Raw genomic sequence first — 16,018 nt, 5'->3', positions numbered from 1 at the left:
GAGCAGCCTGATCGATTTGAAAATGTCAGAGCACATGACCTCTAAATGTCCCCTCCAATCCAACCATTCTGTGTTGCAGGGCAGGGAAGGGTGTTCAGCTGAGAAGTTGACTATGAGATGCCTTTGCTTGTGACCCCCCATGCAGTTGAGAGAAATAATCTGTTCTGTGAAAAACAAAACCAATGCTGGGTGGTTTTGAGCACAATTACGTTTTCAAATGTCAAACAGCAGAGTTCAAACTAAGTTCTTATTTCAAAATACCATGTGAAGCTTAAAATTACTACTTAAACCCAGAACAGTGTGTCCATAGTTTGTTCTCTTTGGGTTCTTTTCAGAGTTGTTATCTTTGCTAGTTTTTGGTCAGAATCATGTGATTGAGAAATTCAGAAGAGAAATTGTTTTTTTTAACAAGGAATCTAGCAAAACCTTTCCCTGCTCCCTGTACATTTGCATTCCTTGGAGCTGTGGTATTGGTGGGTCAGCAGTACACATGTGCCTAGTGGCTAAACAAGTTACATATAAAAGGGCTTTTTTGCACAACAGCACCTCCTTCATTTGGCATTCTATTACAATTAAGGGATAGTAATTTTCTCTGGAATCTCTACATCTTGCTCGTGGTTGGTTGAAATTGGTCACTGAGTTCCAGAGACAGAAAAGGAAGGAGCAGATGGACTGACAGGGTGATGTCAGAGGACAAACTTCCTGCAGAAGCTAGGCAGTAAATGCTGAAAAGAAAACCCACATCTATTTCCTCTGATCACAATGGTCACCTGGCATTACTGTCCACACCTCCTTGAGTTGTCTGTGGGAGCTGTGCTGAGGCTGTCGTCCTAAAGGTGGCATGCCCAAAGGACAGCTTGTTTTAGGCTCTGCCTGCTTGCCTCCAGAGGGGGAGCTCCATACCAGACTGCAGGGCCTGTATTGCAGATGCCCTTGGGTAGGGATAATTATTTCCATACATGACCTTGGACACACCTCCTTGCAGCAGGAACACTCCCACATTTCTTTCATTGCCCGCATATTCCATCTGTGCATTTGCTAAAATAAACACTCTGTGGCAAGGGCAATATCCCGAGTACCTGACACACAACGAGCTCCCGTGCCTGTAATCCCTGTCACAGCTCTGTGCTGCTGTGCTGGCAGCTACCTGCACTGAAACACTGTGCAGGACTTAAGGATGTGAGATCTTTCCAGGAGTGTAACCTGTGAAAGGCAGGAATCAGAGCAGTGAGTTCAGGCTTTCTGTCCTCAGCTGTGTCCTGTGGTGCACACTGTTGACCAGGCCTTGCTCTTTCCATTTACACTCTTTATCCATCTCTTTTTAATTAAGGCCAAAAATGTGTTTCTGAATGTTCCTCTTGCTGCTTCCTATTGTCTAGAACAGAATGGCTCAGTTACTGTCACAGGACACCTCCAGCTGGTGAGAGATTTTCCCTTCAGGCAGGAGAAATTCGTGACCACAGGGCTGGAGGCTGACAGTTCCACCCTGTTTTCTTCTCTGCGTTCTCCATGGGGTGCAGAAGTTCAGACACGGAGTTTTGGACCCACAGATTTAAAAACTTTTGATAGCATTTTCCCCCAGGTGAGAGTGGATGACAAGTGATTGATGATGAGTAGGAGGTTCTTACAATCAGGCTATGTTTCTGAAGCAAATATGCTATTGCTAGATTAGCACAAACTACTAAAAATAGAGGTGCTAAGAGATGAATTTGAAAAAGCATTAAGTCAAATTCCCATGAGGCTGTAGGGTCCAGCTCCATCTGGGCACTGTGTCACACCAATAAACAAATGCTCTGTTTACCCCAAACACACACATGAACTGCAAAGGTGGCAGATGCTACCTGTCCTCGTGACAAGTGGAAATCAGACAAAACCCAGATTTTACCATATCCACAAGTTGTGTTTGTTATACAAACAGGATGCCAGCTGTCTGCTGCTCAGCACAACAGAGCACCAGGCACAAGTTGTCATCCTGAAGAGTATTTTCTTTCTGTGTTCAGAATGGCTGGGGATCACAAAGGCAACCATGCCAACATCAGCCCTTGGTTTGCTGTGTGGATCTCAGGAGTGTGTCAGCATCCAGCCAAATGACAAAGCTTCCACGTGGCACTGAGAGCTACAAAGAACTAAATTAGATCTGTTAGTTTTATCTGCATGCTCCATTTCACCAGGCATGATCATCTAACAATCACAGTAGTCCGGATGACTTGATTTCCTCCACTATGTTTACTGTGGGAGTCAACACAGTCTGATGCCCTGAGACCTAACATGCCAGGCAGTGGTTTCAATCAGTGCAGTGGGCTCTGTGAGAGAAATTTCTGCCTGACAACTGGACTCAAGTTGTTGTTCCACACTTGTATGCAATTATGATGCATGAGGAGTCCCGGATTCATTATTAAGAACCTTCTGAAAAATACGTTATTGTTATTATCAAGAACAGCAGTAGAGAACCCTGTATCCCTATGTACTGCAGAAGTACTGTACTGGTAAAATAAACCACATAGAAAATGTCAAGGGGTGCTTTTTCATGTAGGCAGCATATAGTTATAATTCCAAGTAACAGTTACAGGGAATTTCCATTTTACAATGCCTGGCTTTGGTTTCTGAGGCATCAGACAACTCCAGAGACATATCTAGGTTTTATCTCTGGTGCTAATTTGTCATTGACTGTTCTCAATCGAAAGACAGCAGCATCACTTTTTCCTTTTTGAAGTCTCATTTCACTGCATTTCGGTGGAAAGCACATCTTACTGGGCTGTATTTCTCACATCCTCCTCAGAGTGGGCGGCAGAGCCCTCTGTCTCTGCAGATGTCATCAGCGATGAGCTGTCCCTCTGGGACACGTTGTTTGTTTTTTTTTCCCCTTGCCATTGCATTTTCCTCATCACGTCCAAGGCAGGATTTGGTGAGGGTTATTTCAGCAATCATTGTGTTTTTTCCCAGCGCTTTGAACTCGGGGGACACTGAAAGCTCCGAGGGTGGGGAGAGGCTGCAGCGGACCGCCCGTCATGGCGCCCGAGCGCCGCGGTGCACGCTGGGAGCTGTAGTCCGCCGCGGCACTGGCTGCGCCGCGGAGGCGCGGTGCGCGCCGGGAGCTGTAGTCCGTGGGCGCGGCGGGGCGTGGCGGGCGCTCGCCCCTCCCGCGCGACGGTGTCGCGGTGGCGGCGGCGGGGCCGCGCGCGCCCGGGATGGACATCGGGCCCCACGCAGGGCACGCGGAGAGCCGGTGGGGCCGCGCGCGGCGGGACACGCGCGGCGGGAGGGGCGGGCGCGGGTGTCGCGTGGGCCCGGCCCACGGGGGCGCCCGTGGGAGGCGGGACACGGGGCGCGGATGCGGGGCGCGGCGGCAGCGCCGGGCGGCGTGGGTGCGCCTGGGGGCGGCCCGGCGCTGTGCGTGTGCACGCGCGGGGGTGCCGCACTCCCGTGTGTATGTGTGTCTGTGTGTGTGTGTGTGTGGGACACGGCGCGGAATGTGCGGTGGCAGCAGTGCCAGCAGTAGGGATGGATGCGCGGGGGATGCTCCTGGAGAGCTCGCGTCCTGCGTGCGTGTGTGGGGGTACCTGGGGGCGAATAAACCTCTCGCGAGTGGGATCGTTGCTTGCAGAGCGTGACGCTGCCCCCGGCTCGGTGCCTCGTGGGAGGAAGCGCACAGCGGGCCGGGCTGTCAGAGCCGTCACCCACCCGCGGCCGCACATCTCTGCTCACTGCCGTGGGAAGGAGCCTTGGCCGCTGGAGGGGCGGTGATGGCCGCGGATGTGACACCTCAGTACCGGTACTCTGTCCCCACTGTGTCCCCCGTCAGCCGTGGCCAGCACAGCATCTGCCAGGTCTCTGCTTCACACCCTTGAGCTTAAGGGTGAAACCACCCCGCCCTAACGCCATGCTGCCACCCTTCAGGTGCCTCTGCAGCTCGCTGCGCAGGGATCCTGTCTCCTGGCCTTCCTGTCTGCATCCCCTCTTTTAGGTGCTGAACAGACATTTCTTTATTTACCTCTATTCCTGAAGGCGAGGCCCTGTGCCTGCACATGGCTGGTGGTGAGCACGGTGACCTCGGCTGTGTGGTCTCATATGTGCTTCAGGCTTGGTTTTTTTTGTTAACATTTATGAGCAGCAGAAGCTGTTTCCTGGAGGTGTTTTGGTGGCAAGTCCTATTTACTTCACATTTTTACAGGTGCATTGGTTTTTCCCTGGCACTCACAAGCACAGGGTGAATGTTGGATGGAAATTGGTGGTGTTGGCTGGGCTGGAAGGAGCAGCTGAAACTTGATATGAGAGAGAAGCATTCCTTATCTGAGGGGCTCAGCCAGTCACTCTATTCCTGCTTGCCATATCAGCTGGGAAAATGCTATCGGTGCTTTTAAAGCTATAGCACAGGTTTGGGGTGCCTTCTGATCTGCACAGTTTGAGCTGTTCTCCCTCTTTACTAATGCTTCAAACCCAGCAGGTTCCAAAAGGTAAAAGGAATTGACTGCATTCACTGCTTTGTCTTTCCAGACTCATCTTTGTGCATTTTCTTGCCTTTGCAAGCACAAGTCCTGCACTACCAGACTCTGCCATCGTGTGACTAATAGGGCTGGGGTGGTGCCACCCCCAGCAGTCCCCCAGGGACAAGGAGGGCATCATCCCCTGCTGGTGCTGGCACAGGCAGGAGCCTGCTTGTTCTCCTGGCTGGCACTGATCCTTGGGGAGGATCCAGCATGGGCCTTACCCTGCCTTGCCCTTTGTGTGATGTGGTTAGCATTTTTATTGCCAGTGAGGTGCCATTTCACACTGGATTGTGGCTGTTACCGATAGGAGATCACTGGATCCATCTTCTTGTGCATTACAGAAACTGCAGAAGCAAAAGTTATTTTGCTGAAGTCCATCCTTGAGCCAGCACAGGAGAGGACAATGAGGATCCTGTGCTGGATTTTTCCTCCTAGGAGCAGGTCTGAAATGCATCAAGTGGCAGGGCTATAATGCTGATATCCAGGGAGGACATTGTCCTTGGGGGCAGGAGGGTTGGTGCTGTCCTGCTGGGCAGAGAGCAAGGCTCTGGGGTGGTGCAGAGGACACAGCAGTCCAGGGGGAGCAGATGGGCCAGTGGTCAGCTGGGCAGGTTAGCAAGGAGCTGCCACCTCTGTCTGTGGTGCCAGCAAGACCCTCAGGGACAGCAGGGCTAGAGGAGAGGGTTCCTGAAGGGAACCTGTGCTGTGAGCAGGGGAGGGAGGTGAGCAGCTGCTCTCAGGGGGGTGGGCTGCTGTGGGGATCTGCTCTGCCTGTCACTGCCTCTGGCTGCCTGCATGCTCATCACAGGCAGGTCCTGTGCAGATTGAAGCCCAATGGACAGTACCCTGTCCACAGGTTGTGGTCATCTGCTTGTGAGAGACTTAGCCAGATGAGCTATCTGCCATGGAAAGGTTAAAAAACACCTTGAATCCCTATTTTCTTCCCTCATCCTTTGCCAGTGCAGAGCAGGAATGCATCAGCCAGCAGCTCCTGTGGGCTGTGTTTGCTGGGGGCACCTTTTGTGGCTGTGCCCCCATTTTCCATCAGTGCCAGCTTTCAGCACGGATGCAGGTTCCCCTGCGTGTCCCTTTCCCAGGCAGCCCGCTCAGCTATTCCTGCCCATCCCTGCTGGGCTGGCAGAGCTCTCCTGGCTTCCTCTGCCTGTCAGCCACTCCCGCCGCTGCAGATGGATTGCACGGAGCCTGCCTTCCTTTAATCCCTGTTCCCAGCAGTGCCGAGCCCCGAGGAGCGGGCGGGGGAGCCCAGGGAAGGGGCTGCTGGTTGTCTGGGAGATCCGGGGACAGCGAGGCGGAGCAGGCTCTGCGCTGGGCAGCTTGGTGGAGCCTCGGGTTTCTACAGGAGGAGCTGACAGCCAGCACGGGAATGAGTGTCCTTGGAGATTTGTCAGAAGTCCCTCCATAACCTCAGCATTCCTAGCACAACCTCTTTAGTGTTGTGTTAAGAAGGATCAAGAGAGTCTTCCAGGTGGAGGTCAGGATTCAAGCAGGCATTGCTGGGTGCTTCCTGCAGAGCACAGGAGATACGCAGCAGATGATGGTTGCAAGGAAGATGGGCTTCATTGTTATTTTTCAGTTTTGACCACTGGCTACCTGTGTGATTCTGTTTTGGAAAGTAATCAAGGTTTGGTTTTATTTTAAGCTAAGAAGTCAGCAGCATGGCTCCCTGCCTCTGCTGTGAGTCACGTTTGTTGACTTGGACCAAGAGAAGTTCCTACCCTTGCTGGCATGGAGGGGCTGAGGAAGCCTTGGAAGAGCAAGCAGCATTTCCTGTTGTCAGCAGTGGCAGCATTAAGCCATTTTTTGCTACAAGGCTAGCAAAAAATATTCTGTGTTTATTTATATTCTGTATTCTGTGTTTTATCACTGCAGTGCAAGAGGTTCAGTTATGTTTGGAACAGTTCCCACTGACAGGTTGATGTTGCTGTACTTGAAGATGGAGTTTGTTTTGGTAAAGAAAGGAGACCCAGTGCCGAGTTTGTGGAGCTGGTGGTTGAAATTGGAGGCAGGATCAGAGGTTGTCTTTAAGGGAGGAGAGGGATGCAGCTGAGATCTCTCTGCTGCTCCATGGCCCCTGCAGGTACCCTTGGTCCTTCTGGCTGGGGGAACCAAGCTCTGCTGGATCAGAAGAGCAGAACCGTGTGTGGTTCTTGCAGGGCTAGCTCTGGGCTTGCTCTGTGATGCTCTGGGGTATTATTCACTTTGCCCTTATTGTAAATTGGGGTGTTCTCATGATGTAATATGAGTTGGCCTTACCCCATGACAGACTTTCTATAGTACTAGCAAAGGAGAGTCCTCCTCGTTCAGGACAAAAAGCAGATTTCATTCTTAGTAATGCTCTGAACAGCAGCAGAAAAGGGAACTTGGGCTTTCTCCATCCCTCCTGGCATCTGAAACCAAGGCTCTGTCAGTGGGAGGGGAGAAACCCTGCTGCTAATTCAGGGTTGCCCCAGAGTCCAGCCAAAGCTGAAATGTGATTAGCTGTGCTCTCCAAGTTTCCCTGCCACCTGCAGCCAACTATATGGGTCCTCATGCCTTTAGCCTTGTGTCCCTGTGTGCTTTTCAGTGTTCCAGCCCAGAAACAGCTGGGATTTGGGTATCAGAAAGGTCTTGTATGTCTAACTTGTGAACTGCTTTGGGCCAACAAGTCCCATAGGATACTTACTGTCCTACCAGCACTTAATTCACTTTTGGTGGATTCAAGATCACCTCTGAAAAGGTGCTTTAATTATGTGGCTTATTCTGTATGTGCTTCTGTGTTCAATGTTTTAACATCCTGAGATTATTTTGTTCAAGGATTGCTTTCCCGTAGTTTCCCCATGATAGAAAAGAGCCATGGATCCTGATTTCTACCTCTTGAGATGCACAAGTCCTTTAACGAGACCAACCATTTGGAAAGGCACATCCCTGTGTGTGCTACCCTCACATCCTTGTGTGCACCACCTGCTTTTTATAGCCTGAAATAACATGGGAGGGAGTTCCCCTGACTCACTGACTGCAGTATCAGTGGCGTGGCTGAGCTTTCACTTGCATTTCCTAACTCTGAGTGTTGGAAATACCTTAGGGAGGAGCTGCTGGTGCTCTGAGCTCAGTGGCTGCAGGTGCTCTTTGACCAGGGACTGCTGATTCCTCTCTGGGCATCCACAGCCAGAGAACATCTGCACTGCTCAGGGCAGGGATGGGAAAAGCCCATAAATTCAGCAGAGCTGGATCATTTTTGGTGTCCTCCCAAGCTGTATCTCCTTCAGGAACCTGCCTGTGATTTACATCTGTGCATTTTTCTTCAGTCTCTTCTGAGATAAAGCCCCATGCCTGTTAGTTTAAGTAAAACATGAACATACACATTCTGCCACGTGTTCTGCAGGTCTGGTTTAGGGCTGTGGTGCTGTCAGGGTGACAGGCTTTTCTGCTGGGATGGGTTGGCTCCTGTGTGGTTTAAGCTTAGGTGGGCACTGGGAGTGGTGATGTTTCCCTCATGAGGAAGTGAAGTGAATGGGCAACTTGAGGTAGAGCCAATGGTTAATGATTAATTAATCTGCTTGTTCAACTAATCAGTTTGGCAATAGTGAACAAGTCTCAAAAAGAATATTGGTGAGAAAAGCTTTGTTTTAATTACCAGGAGTATGTGGCCCACACTTTGATCCCCAAGGGATGAAAATGAGAGCAGTTTAAAATAATGTTATTTATTTGTTTTCCTTCTTTTTTCCCTTGTGTTTTGAAAATCCATTTCAGTTTTGGCTGTGGGAAGGACTAACTTCTGAAAAGACTTGAACTTTCATGCTAGGGTGTCATTTAGGGTGCTTTTGTTACAAACCATGCAGCGACTTTTTTTTTTGTTATTTACACTCCTGACTGTACTTTGCAACATTCCTGTTCTTCTGAGAGAGTGGCTCCGATTTGAATATGTGTTTTTGACAGCTGCTGTTCATCTGGCAACATGGTCAGGCAGCTTGAGTGGGAACCCAAAGCTTCCTTCCCCAAAGCTGCTTTTCTGTAGTCAAATGATGTTACCTGTCCACACCATTGCTCCTGCTTTGTGGTAGATAATGGTGATTTCTTGCTGTATGCAGGGCAGCCAAGGAGGATGATACTGATGAGCTGTTGTGCATACTCCAGAGCTCACCAGCAGTTTGCTAATCTCTGTCCATAAGGTGATAATGTTTTTGCAGGTTGTGCCTACAGCAGGTGAGGGCCCAGAGAGCAGCTGTGCAGCTGGAGGTGCAGATGAAGTGTCCCCTCCCTGGGAGAGGAGCACCTCTGCATCCTGACAGGACTGGAGCTCTCAGTGTGATGTGCATTGCTCAGGAGTGCTGCTCTGTAAGCACAGGGTCTCCTCAATGTGGTGGCCCTCACACCCTTCCATGCAGCTGCTGTGCTCCTGAAGGGCTGCTGCTCTCTTAGGGAGAACATGTCACTGGAGCAAGAGCCTGCTAGAAGGTTAATCCCCGGATTTTTTGGCCCAGACTGGGCATGTGGTGCGTTGCAGGAGCCATCAGTCTGTTCTGTGTATCTCCTGGAGGTGGCTACCACTCATCAGAAGAATCATTACAATATGGCCTGTTGTCCACAAACCATGTATGGGACACCACAGGGATGCACCAAGTGCTTCAGCTCACCTTTGCTGGTTTCTGGATCACCAAAGGTTTCAGCCTGAGCAGAGTTTCCTTTGAGAGAGTGCAATACCATGTTCCTGTTGTGAAGTTCCTCTTGCTGTAGCTCTGATATATCTTGCTGTGTTCCTGTGCAGGAAAGAGCACTGGAAGCTCCTTGGCAACTTGAAGACCACAGTGGAAGGTTTGGTTTCCATCAGCAACCCAAATGTCTGGTCCAAGTATGGTGGCTTGGAACGGCTCTGCAGAGACATGCACAGCATCCTCTACCATGGACTCATCCATGACAAGGTATGGCTCTGTCCTGCCAGCACGACTGTCTGTCTGTCTGTCTGTCACAGCTTCAGAGCTGTCATAAGCAGGTGCTGCAGCTCACTTCTGTGCTCATAGCAGAGTGGGCACAGTGCTTGTAACAGGCTGGGAAGTGATCCAAGCAGGGGCTGAGCTTGCCTGGTAAATGCTTTGGCTATCAGAGTGCTTTCTATCTCATCTACTTCCAGTATGGTTTTTCTAAGTACTTGTGCCCCCTGTGCTGAGGCCAGCCCCTCTCTCCTTCCTTTCTGCTGCAGCCAAGTGATTAAATTGCATTTGCAGTGAGTCAGCCCCATATCATCTGCACTTGGACAAGTCCCCAGCGAGGGCTGGCAGGAGAAACTTGCATCTTCCCTGTTTCTGCTTAGCTGTGTCAGTAACAGGAGCTGGCAGCCAGCCCCACGCTCTGCGTGAATGGGATCACTCTTTCCAGGCTCTTGTTGTGCCTGCAGTTGCTCACCCAGCCTTCCCCCTTCCATGGCTGCCTGGAAGAATTTCTCTTTCCCACTTGTGTGCAGAGGCTTAAAGATCTCCCCTTCAGCTTGCAATTACCAGCACAATTTATTGAGTGTGGAAGGCTGAACAAGGCTGTAGGGCTTGCCTGGGGACAGGCATCCCATCAGTGGCTCTGCCACCCAGAGAGAAGAGAACAGCACAGAGGAGCCCCAGGCAGCTTGCATGGGCCAGCTGGGTGCCAGATCAGGAAACTGCACCTGTGCAGTGCTGCGCCCAAGCTTAAAAGCCTCCAGGAAGAGCCAGACTGGCAGGTTGTCTGAGCAGGGACCTTGGCTCTCTGGATTTATTAAGTTTGCAGACAGCATTAGTTGATGTGCTGCTCTGTTCCTGTTAGTCCCCAGCTGCTTGGACCAGGGACCTGCCCTGGGAGATGGCCAGAGAGAGGAGCTGCCTTGTCCATGTGAGGAGTGCAGTGCTCCCTTCTGACAGACCTGCTATTCACAGGCTTCAGGGAGTGAGGTTTAAATGATTTATGCTGGTCTGTCTGTTGGTAGCCATTCATGCCAGACATGCAAAGCAGGGTTGGTGTGTTACCTTCCTCAGTGCTTTTACTGTAGGCAAAGACAGCTCTTCCTCTCAGGAATGTCTCCTCTATCAGGCATGTGTGACACCAATCAAGTTATAGGAGTTGCAAAAGGAGGCCCATAAAAATCCATCTTCCTAACAGCAGTTGGCTCACAGTTGCTCCAGCAAAACATTTCCGTTTACTTTTTATTTTCTTGGCAAGCTTTTTGCCTACAGTTGGGAATTGAAAAAAAAAAAAAGGTGAAAAAATCCATATGTACACATTAAGAAAACTAGGGTAAGAGGTTTTTAAACTTATGAATTAATTTTAATTAATTTGTTTGTCCAGAAAACCAAATTCAGTCTAGAAAACTAAAATCGTCACGTTGGTTTTTTAGTCTTATAAAACAAACTACTCCCCCACCAAACCAAATAAACCACCAAAACAGAAGCCATTCCTCTGTCACTTGTGAAAGAGGAAATAGGGATGGAAGTAAAAATAATTAGCTTTTTGGTGAAGAGACACTTTTTGGGTCTGTGCTTACAACCAATAGGGTGGAGAGGAAAACAGAAACGCTGTTGCAGTTCCTCTCTGAGGGGAAGAATAACTAAGAGAACCCCTCATTGTCTGAATAAAGCTGAGGCAAACAGCATGGCCTGTGTCAGCAGGGGGCTAACGGGGCTGTGCTCACTGAACTGGCACCGGGGAGGTGGCACCTGACTGTGCTGTCCTGGCAGGTGTGCTGCAGACAGAAGGATTACTGGCACTTTGTGAAGGACATTCGCTGGCTGAGCCCGGGCTCTGCTCATCACCTGGAGAAGGTGGGTTCTGGGGGTGGCCTTGTGTGCCCACTGGGAGGGGACAGGGCAGCTGGGCTGGAGCCTCACCCGTGGGACCTTGCTGCCTGGGCTGTTGGGAGTAAAGCTGCTCCATGGCTTGTGGAGGCTGACACAGCCGTGGTGTTGGGTACAGGCTGTGAACTGGGAACTCAGTGTGGCTTAGGCTGAGACAATTGGCTGCTTATGCTGCTGGGCTGGGTGCAGCAGGCATCACCAAGGGAACTGGCACAAGCAGTGCTTGTGTGTGCACAGGGGTAATTCATGTTTCTGTGCAGATCTCTAAGGGTCTGGGCTGTCCCATTTCTGGGTTTTGGCTTCACCATGCATTTATTCTCCCATTCCTGACTTGTGCCAGCCACTGGCATGTGGCTTCTGGTCCTCAGCTGCCCTGTGCTGACATCCATGGTTCCTGCCATGGATGGGCACCAAGGGCTGGCCATTTATGCCAGCCCCTTTGGACACAGCAGTGACCAGCCTGCTGCTGGGGGAATGGGGGTGTACCTTCAGTCCAGCTCTGCAAGCTGCAGCAGCTCAGGCATTGCCACAGCCTTTTCCAGTTAATGTGTCAGCAGGAAAATGACCCTCACCACCGGGGTCAGATTGGATTTGGAAGCATGGGGTTGCTCCAGGTCAGGGACAACGCTCATGGGTGGGAGAGTGTGCAAGAGAAATTCATTGTGCTGGTGGCTGTCAGAGGACTTAGGTCACTGGCTGACCTTTGAAGCATTGTTCCTGCCTGGTGCTTTTGTCTCCCTGGTGGCTGAGGAGCTGCTGGGACATGCCCTCTTTCCTGCTGACAGTGACTGGCATGTGAAAGCTGCTGTTATCAAGGGGACCAAAGCCATGCAGTGGAACAAGCTCTGTTCCCCTTCTTGTCTCTGCCTGCCTTAACCTGTGCCTGACATCCCTTTCCAGTTCATCAGCCTGCAGGAGAGTGGCCAGCGTGACCCCGAGGGCCCAGGGGACCAAGCCATTGCCCAGCTGTGGCTGCAGCACAGCCTGCAGTGCCACTGCCTGTCAGCTCAGCTCAGGCCGCTCCTGGGGAACCGGCAGTACATTAGGAAGTTCTACACAGGTAAGGAGAATGGGCCTTTTCCTTCTCACTAGGAAAATATCTAGCTGGTGGCATTTCCAAGCTGTGTGGGAGTGAGAGAGGACAGCAGAAAAATTGATTTGCATGTGAGCAACTGGTGTGTCAAACTGTGTGGGTGAGAGGGACTCCCCTGAGCAGCATTTTTGTCTCCCCAGATACTGCCTTCCTGCTCAGTGACGCCCACGTCACGGCCATGCTGCAGTGCCTGGAGGCTGTTGAGCAGAACAACCCCAGGCTACTGGCTCAGATTGACACCTCCATGGTGAGTTGGGGTCCCAGATTTTACATCTGGCTCTCCCCAGATGCCAACTGGCTGTGGCTGCTCCCTCAAGGTCACCTTCAGGGTATGGGGACCCTTGGACGAGGAGCTGGACTTGGAACTAGTTAAAGTTGCTCCAAGAGGGGAGGAGAGAGGGGAACTGGTCCTTGTTCTGTAAGGGGTCAGGGTGGGGGAGATGGCTGTGTGGAGCCTGTAGTGGAGCACCTTGGTTCAGTTTTGCACTATAGATTTGAGTTAGAGGATCTGAGGACCAGTTCCTTGTAAGAGGCATCTTTAAAGCCCTTTCCAATAGTCCCAGGCTTCAGGGCCAGCATGCAGAGCTACTTGGTCATGAGGGACAGTCATGCTCTTGAGGGGATGGGCAGCACCCCAGGACACCTGGGTGCCAATGACCCCTGTGCAGCCCTGCACCAGCTGCCCCTCTGCAGAGGACAGAAGCAGCAGCTGCCTTCTTTGTACAGAGTCCCCAAAAGAGAGCAATTAGTGAGGCTTTGTTAAATGGGGGTTGTGTTCTTTCAGTTGGCCGGCACGTCACTGCCATCCCTGTGCGCGTCAGAGCCTTCTGCTGGGACAAGGGACATGTGTGAGCACAGTGCTGAGGGACACCAGAGCCGTCTGCCGGGAGCACTGGGCTGCCTGGATCATGTCACTGAGAGCCTGGTAATTTCCCAGTGGGAATCTGTCCTGCAGCTGTGAACACAGAACTGCTTCCCTTCTGTGCTGCCGTGTCTTCCCCTCCCCACCCTCGTGCTCCCAGGGCTGCCGCATCCTTTGTGGTTGGTGACCTGGCATTTGCAGGTTGATCCCTTTCTGTTGCTGCTACATGTGGCCCAATAGATGCTGATTTATTGATGATGCCACCTCTCTTCAGCTTACCAGGAAAAGTAACAATCCATCTCCAGTGACCAAGAGTCAGAGCCTGACTGCCCTCGCTGCATCCCCGTGTGCCCCTGCTGCCCCCTGCACTCAGCAGCGCTGCTTTGGGTCCTTCTCCAGCCTCCAGCATCCAGCCTCCTCTGGCCTCTCAGGTATCAAGGGTAGGCTGGGGAGCTCAGGGTAGACCCAGAAAAGACTTTATCTTTTTTATCTGCCTACGTGGGTGGATGAGTATGGAAGACTTCTGCCCATGATGGGAGGGAAGGAGTTGCACTGGTGGGCGTGCGTGTTGGTGTGAAGCCACAAGTTTATAGCCATAGGATATAGGAGACATCCTTGTGCCAGTGTGTGAAATCATTCTCCTGCTTCTGTCCAGACAGGAGACCAGTGAGTTCCTGTGGCAGCTCCAACTCCAGCCAGCCCCAGGAGCGCTGCCCATCCACCCGCTCCTCCTCCTTCAGCGAGGGCAGGTCCCCTCTGGAGCAGCCCAGCTCTGCCACCCGCTTCCACGTCCCCTCACACAAAGACCCTCTCTCTCCAGCCAGCGAGATGAGCTCCAGCACCACCAGCCAGAGTGAGGATACTTGGACAGGGAGTCAGGATGATCCACAGAGTGACGTCAATGACGGGCCAGAGTACCTGGCCATTGGGAACCTGGGCCGCCGGGGCCGGGCGTGCAGCAGCAGCAGCACCAGCAGCACCAAGAGCAGCAGCAGCTCTAAACTCTTCTCCTCCAGCAGCTCCCAGAAGCTGGACTCAGTCTCGTCCCTGGGGGAGCAGGGGGCAAGCGGAGGTGGCAGCAGGGGCCTGAGCCTCTTGCGCCGGTCCAGCTTCTCAGAGGGACAGTCCTCAGCTCCACAGGGCATCCTCAAGAAGAGCCACGTGCGCTCACACTCTGACACCAACGTGACTTCTGGGAAGTTGCACGGTAATGGGACACCTTTTCTGGGATGGCTTCTGGGTGTGGGAGTCCCTGGTACCAGAAGGCTGGTGCTGGCCACCCCCTTGATTCCATGGATCACGTTGGAGAGAGGGACAGTGGGCAAGTGGTTGGTCTTTTCCCTTAGCTTTTCAGCTCTACACTGGAATGATGGGATGACATCTTGCTTCCCAGAATGCCCTGGGCTGGAACTGTTACTGGTGTTGCCAGCTTTTACTAAAATCTTAGAAAATGGCAGCAATGCTGTGGCATCAGCTGTTCTTCTTCACTGGGCTTGCTTGGCTGGGATATGGGACTGGGGCCTGGGCTCATCCAGCTGGTAGGATGTCATCCCACTGGTAACCTGCTGGGTTCTCCTGTGGTCTTGAATGAGTGAGTACATGGGGGTGGAGAGAGTTGGGTGTGAGGGGACAACCAGTTAGTGAGAGTTTGTCCTGATGCTGCCTTCATTGGAGGAGTGGAGGACCTTGCTGAGTAATAACCAGTCTGTCTCTGTTTTCTCTCCCTTAACGCTGCCCTTCTCCTCCTCTGTCTGCCTAGGAGGCCTCAGGGATATCACCATTATAATAGAAGATCCAGTGGCAGGTTTGGGAGCCAGTATAACAGCCCTTCATTAGTGATCATTGCATCAAGTTCAGGACTGCCATCAATCCATTAGTGTTCATTTAGAAAACAAAAAAAAAGTCTTTGCTGTGTCCCAGCTGATGCTTTGAAGTGTGGTCTGGTTTATGCATGTGGCCTGACTGAAGCTCCCAGCTTGGTTTGTGGAAGCAGTGGCCCAGACCCAGAAGTGTTTCCAGCTGCCCTGCATGGCGTTAGGGAGTGCTGGCCACCAAGTCTCTGAGCTGCATCCCCTGCCCTTCCCTCCACCCACTGCCTCAGAAGCCAGGAGAGATTTCCTCTCTTTCCTAGCGAATAAGGGCTGGCAACTAACCAGACATGGGCTTGGACATCTATTTTTTCCTTTTATTTCATGGCACAGGGAGGTTTGATGTTGACTGATTTCCAGTGTATGTACCCACAGCTGAGACTCTGGATGATCTTTTGGGCTCAGGGCAGGTTTTACCCCAAGCAGAAATGCTGAAGTGCTGCCATCCCTTTGGCCCGTGTGCAGAAAAAGTCAGCAGCTCAACAACAGAATGGGCTGTTTTGTTTTGCATTCAATGAACAGTGGCACTGGGTTTGTCCAGCTCACATCTGGGTGCTGAGGGTTCTGTGTTTGGGAAGGCTCCTCCCTGGGGCTGTTGGGTGTTCTGAGAGATGTGTCCAGCCCTGTGTCCTCCTCCAGCAGATGATGCTGAGCACTGCCTTGCTTTACCTTTCAGCAGTAGGCTCTGTTGTATGTGGCATCCCCAGGCATCAACCCCATGAGGTGGTTTCTGTGTTGAGGTGGCTGCAGGGCACCCTGTCAGGCTGCAGTGAGTAGCTGTGAGAGTATCTACCCTGACAAGTCTCTTCTCTCCCAGCCTGTGGGATAGGTTGATCCCAGGCTCCATCCTGGTAACTGCTGCTTCATGGCCTTGACAGGGAGAGGCTGGTTTT

At 51.8% G+C, this 16,018-nt stretch overlaps 1 protein-coding gene across 9 annotated transcripts in view; it reads left to right on the top strand.

The window, feature by feature from the left end:
• RUBCN (rubicon autophagy regulator) overlaps positions 1 to 16,018 on the top strand; it is a 29,512-nt gene that overhangs the window by 770 nt on the left and 12,724 nt on the right. For 2 of the 9 annotated variants that reach the window (XM_064721143.1, XM_064721139.1), the window contains exons 1-9: positions 3,146 to 3,226; positions 9,253 to 9,406; positions 11,186 to 11,269; positions 12,203 to 12,362; positions 12,536 to 12,642; positions 13,180 to 13,320; positions 13,532 to 13,688; positions 13,913 to 14,464; positions 15,017 to 15,061. In XM_064721143.1, coding sequence (XP_064577213.1) covers positions 3,189 to 3,226; positions 9,253 to 9,406; positions 11,186 to 11,269; positions 12,203 to 12,362; positions 12,536 to 12,642; positions 13,180 to 13,320; positions 13,532 to 13,688; positions 13,913 to 14,464; positions 15,017 to 15,061 — 1,438 coding nt within the window. In that variant the 5' untranslated portion in view covers positions 3,146 to 3,188. Of the gene's footprint in view, positions 1 to 3,145; positions 3,227 to 3,381; positions 3,828 to 9,252; positions 9,407 to 11,185; positions 11,270 to 12,202; positions 12,363 to 12,535; positions 12,643 to 13,179; positions 13,321 to 13,531; positions 13,698 to 13,912; positions 14,465 to 15,016; positions 15,062 to 16,018 lie in introns of those variants that run through there. The other 7 variants (XM_064721142.1, XM_064721138.1, XM_064721144.1 and 4 more) reach the window with 5 other exon arrangements.

This window comes from Zonotrichia leucophrys, chromosome 9 (assembly GCF_028769735.1).
Source record: "Zonotrichia leucophrys gambelii isolate GWCS_2022_RI chromosome 9, RI_Zleu_2.0, whole genome shotgun sequence".
NCBI lineage: Eukaryota > Metazoa > Chordata > Aves > Passeriformes > Passerellidae > Zonotrichia > Zonotrichia leucophrys.
The sequence above is the reverse complement of the archived record's forward strand: the minus strand, read 5'-3'. Positions and strand labels throughout refer to the sequence as shown.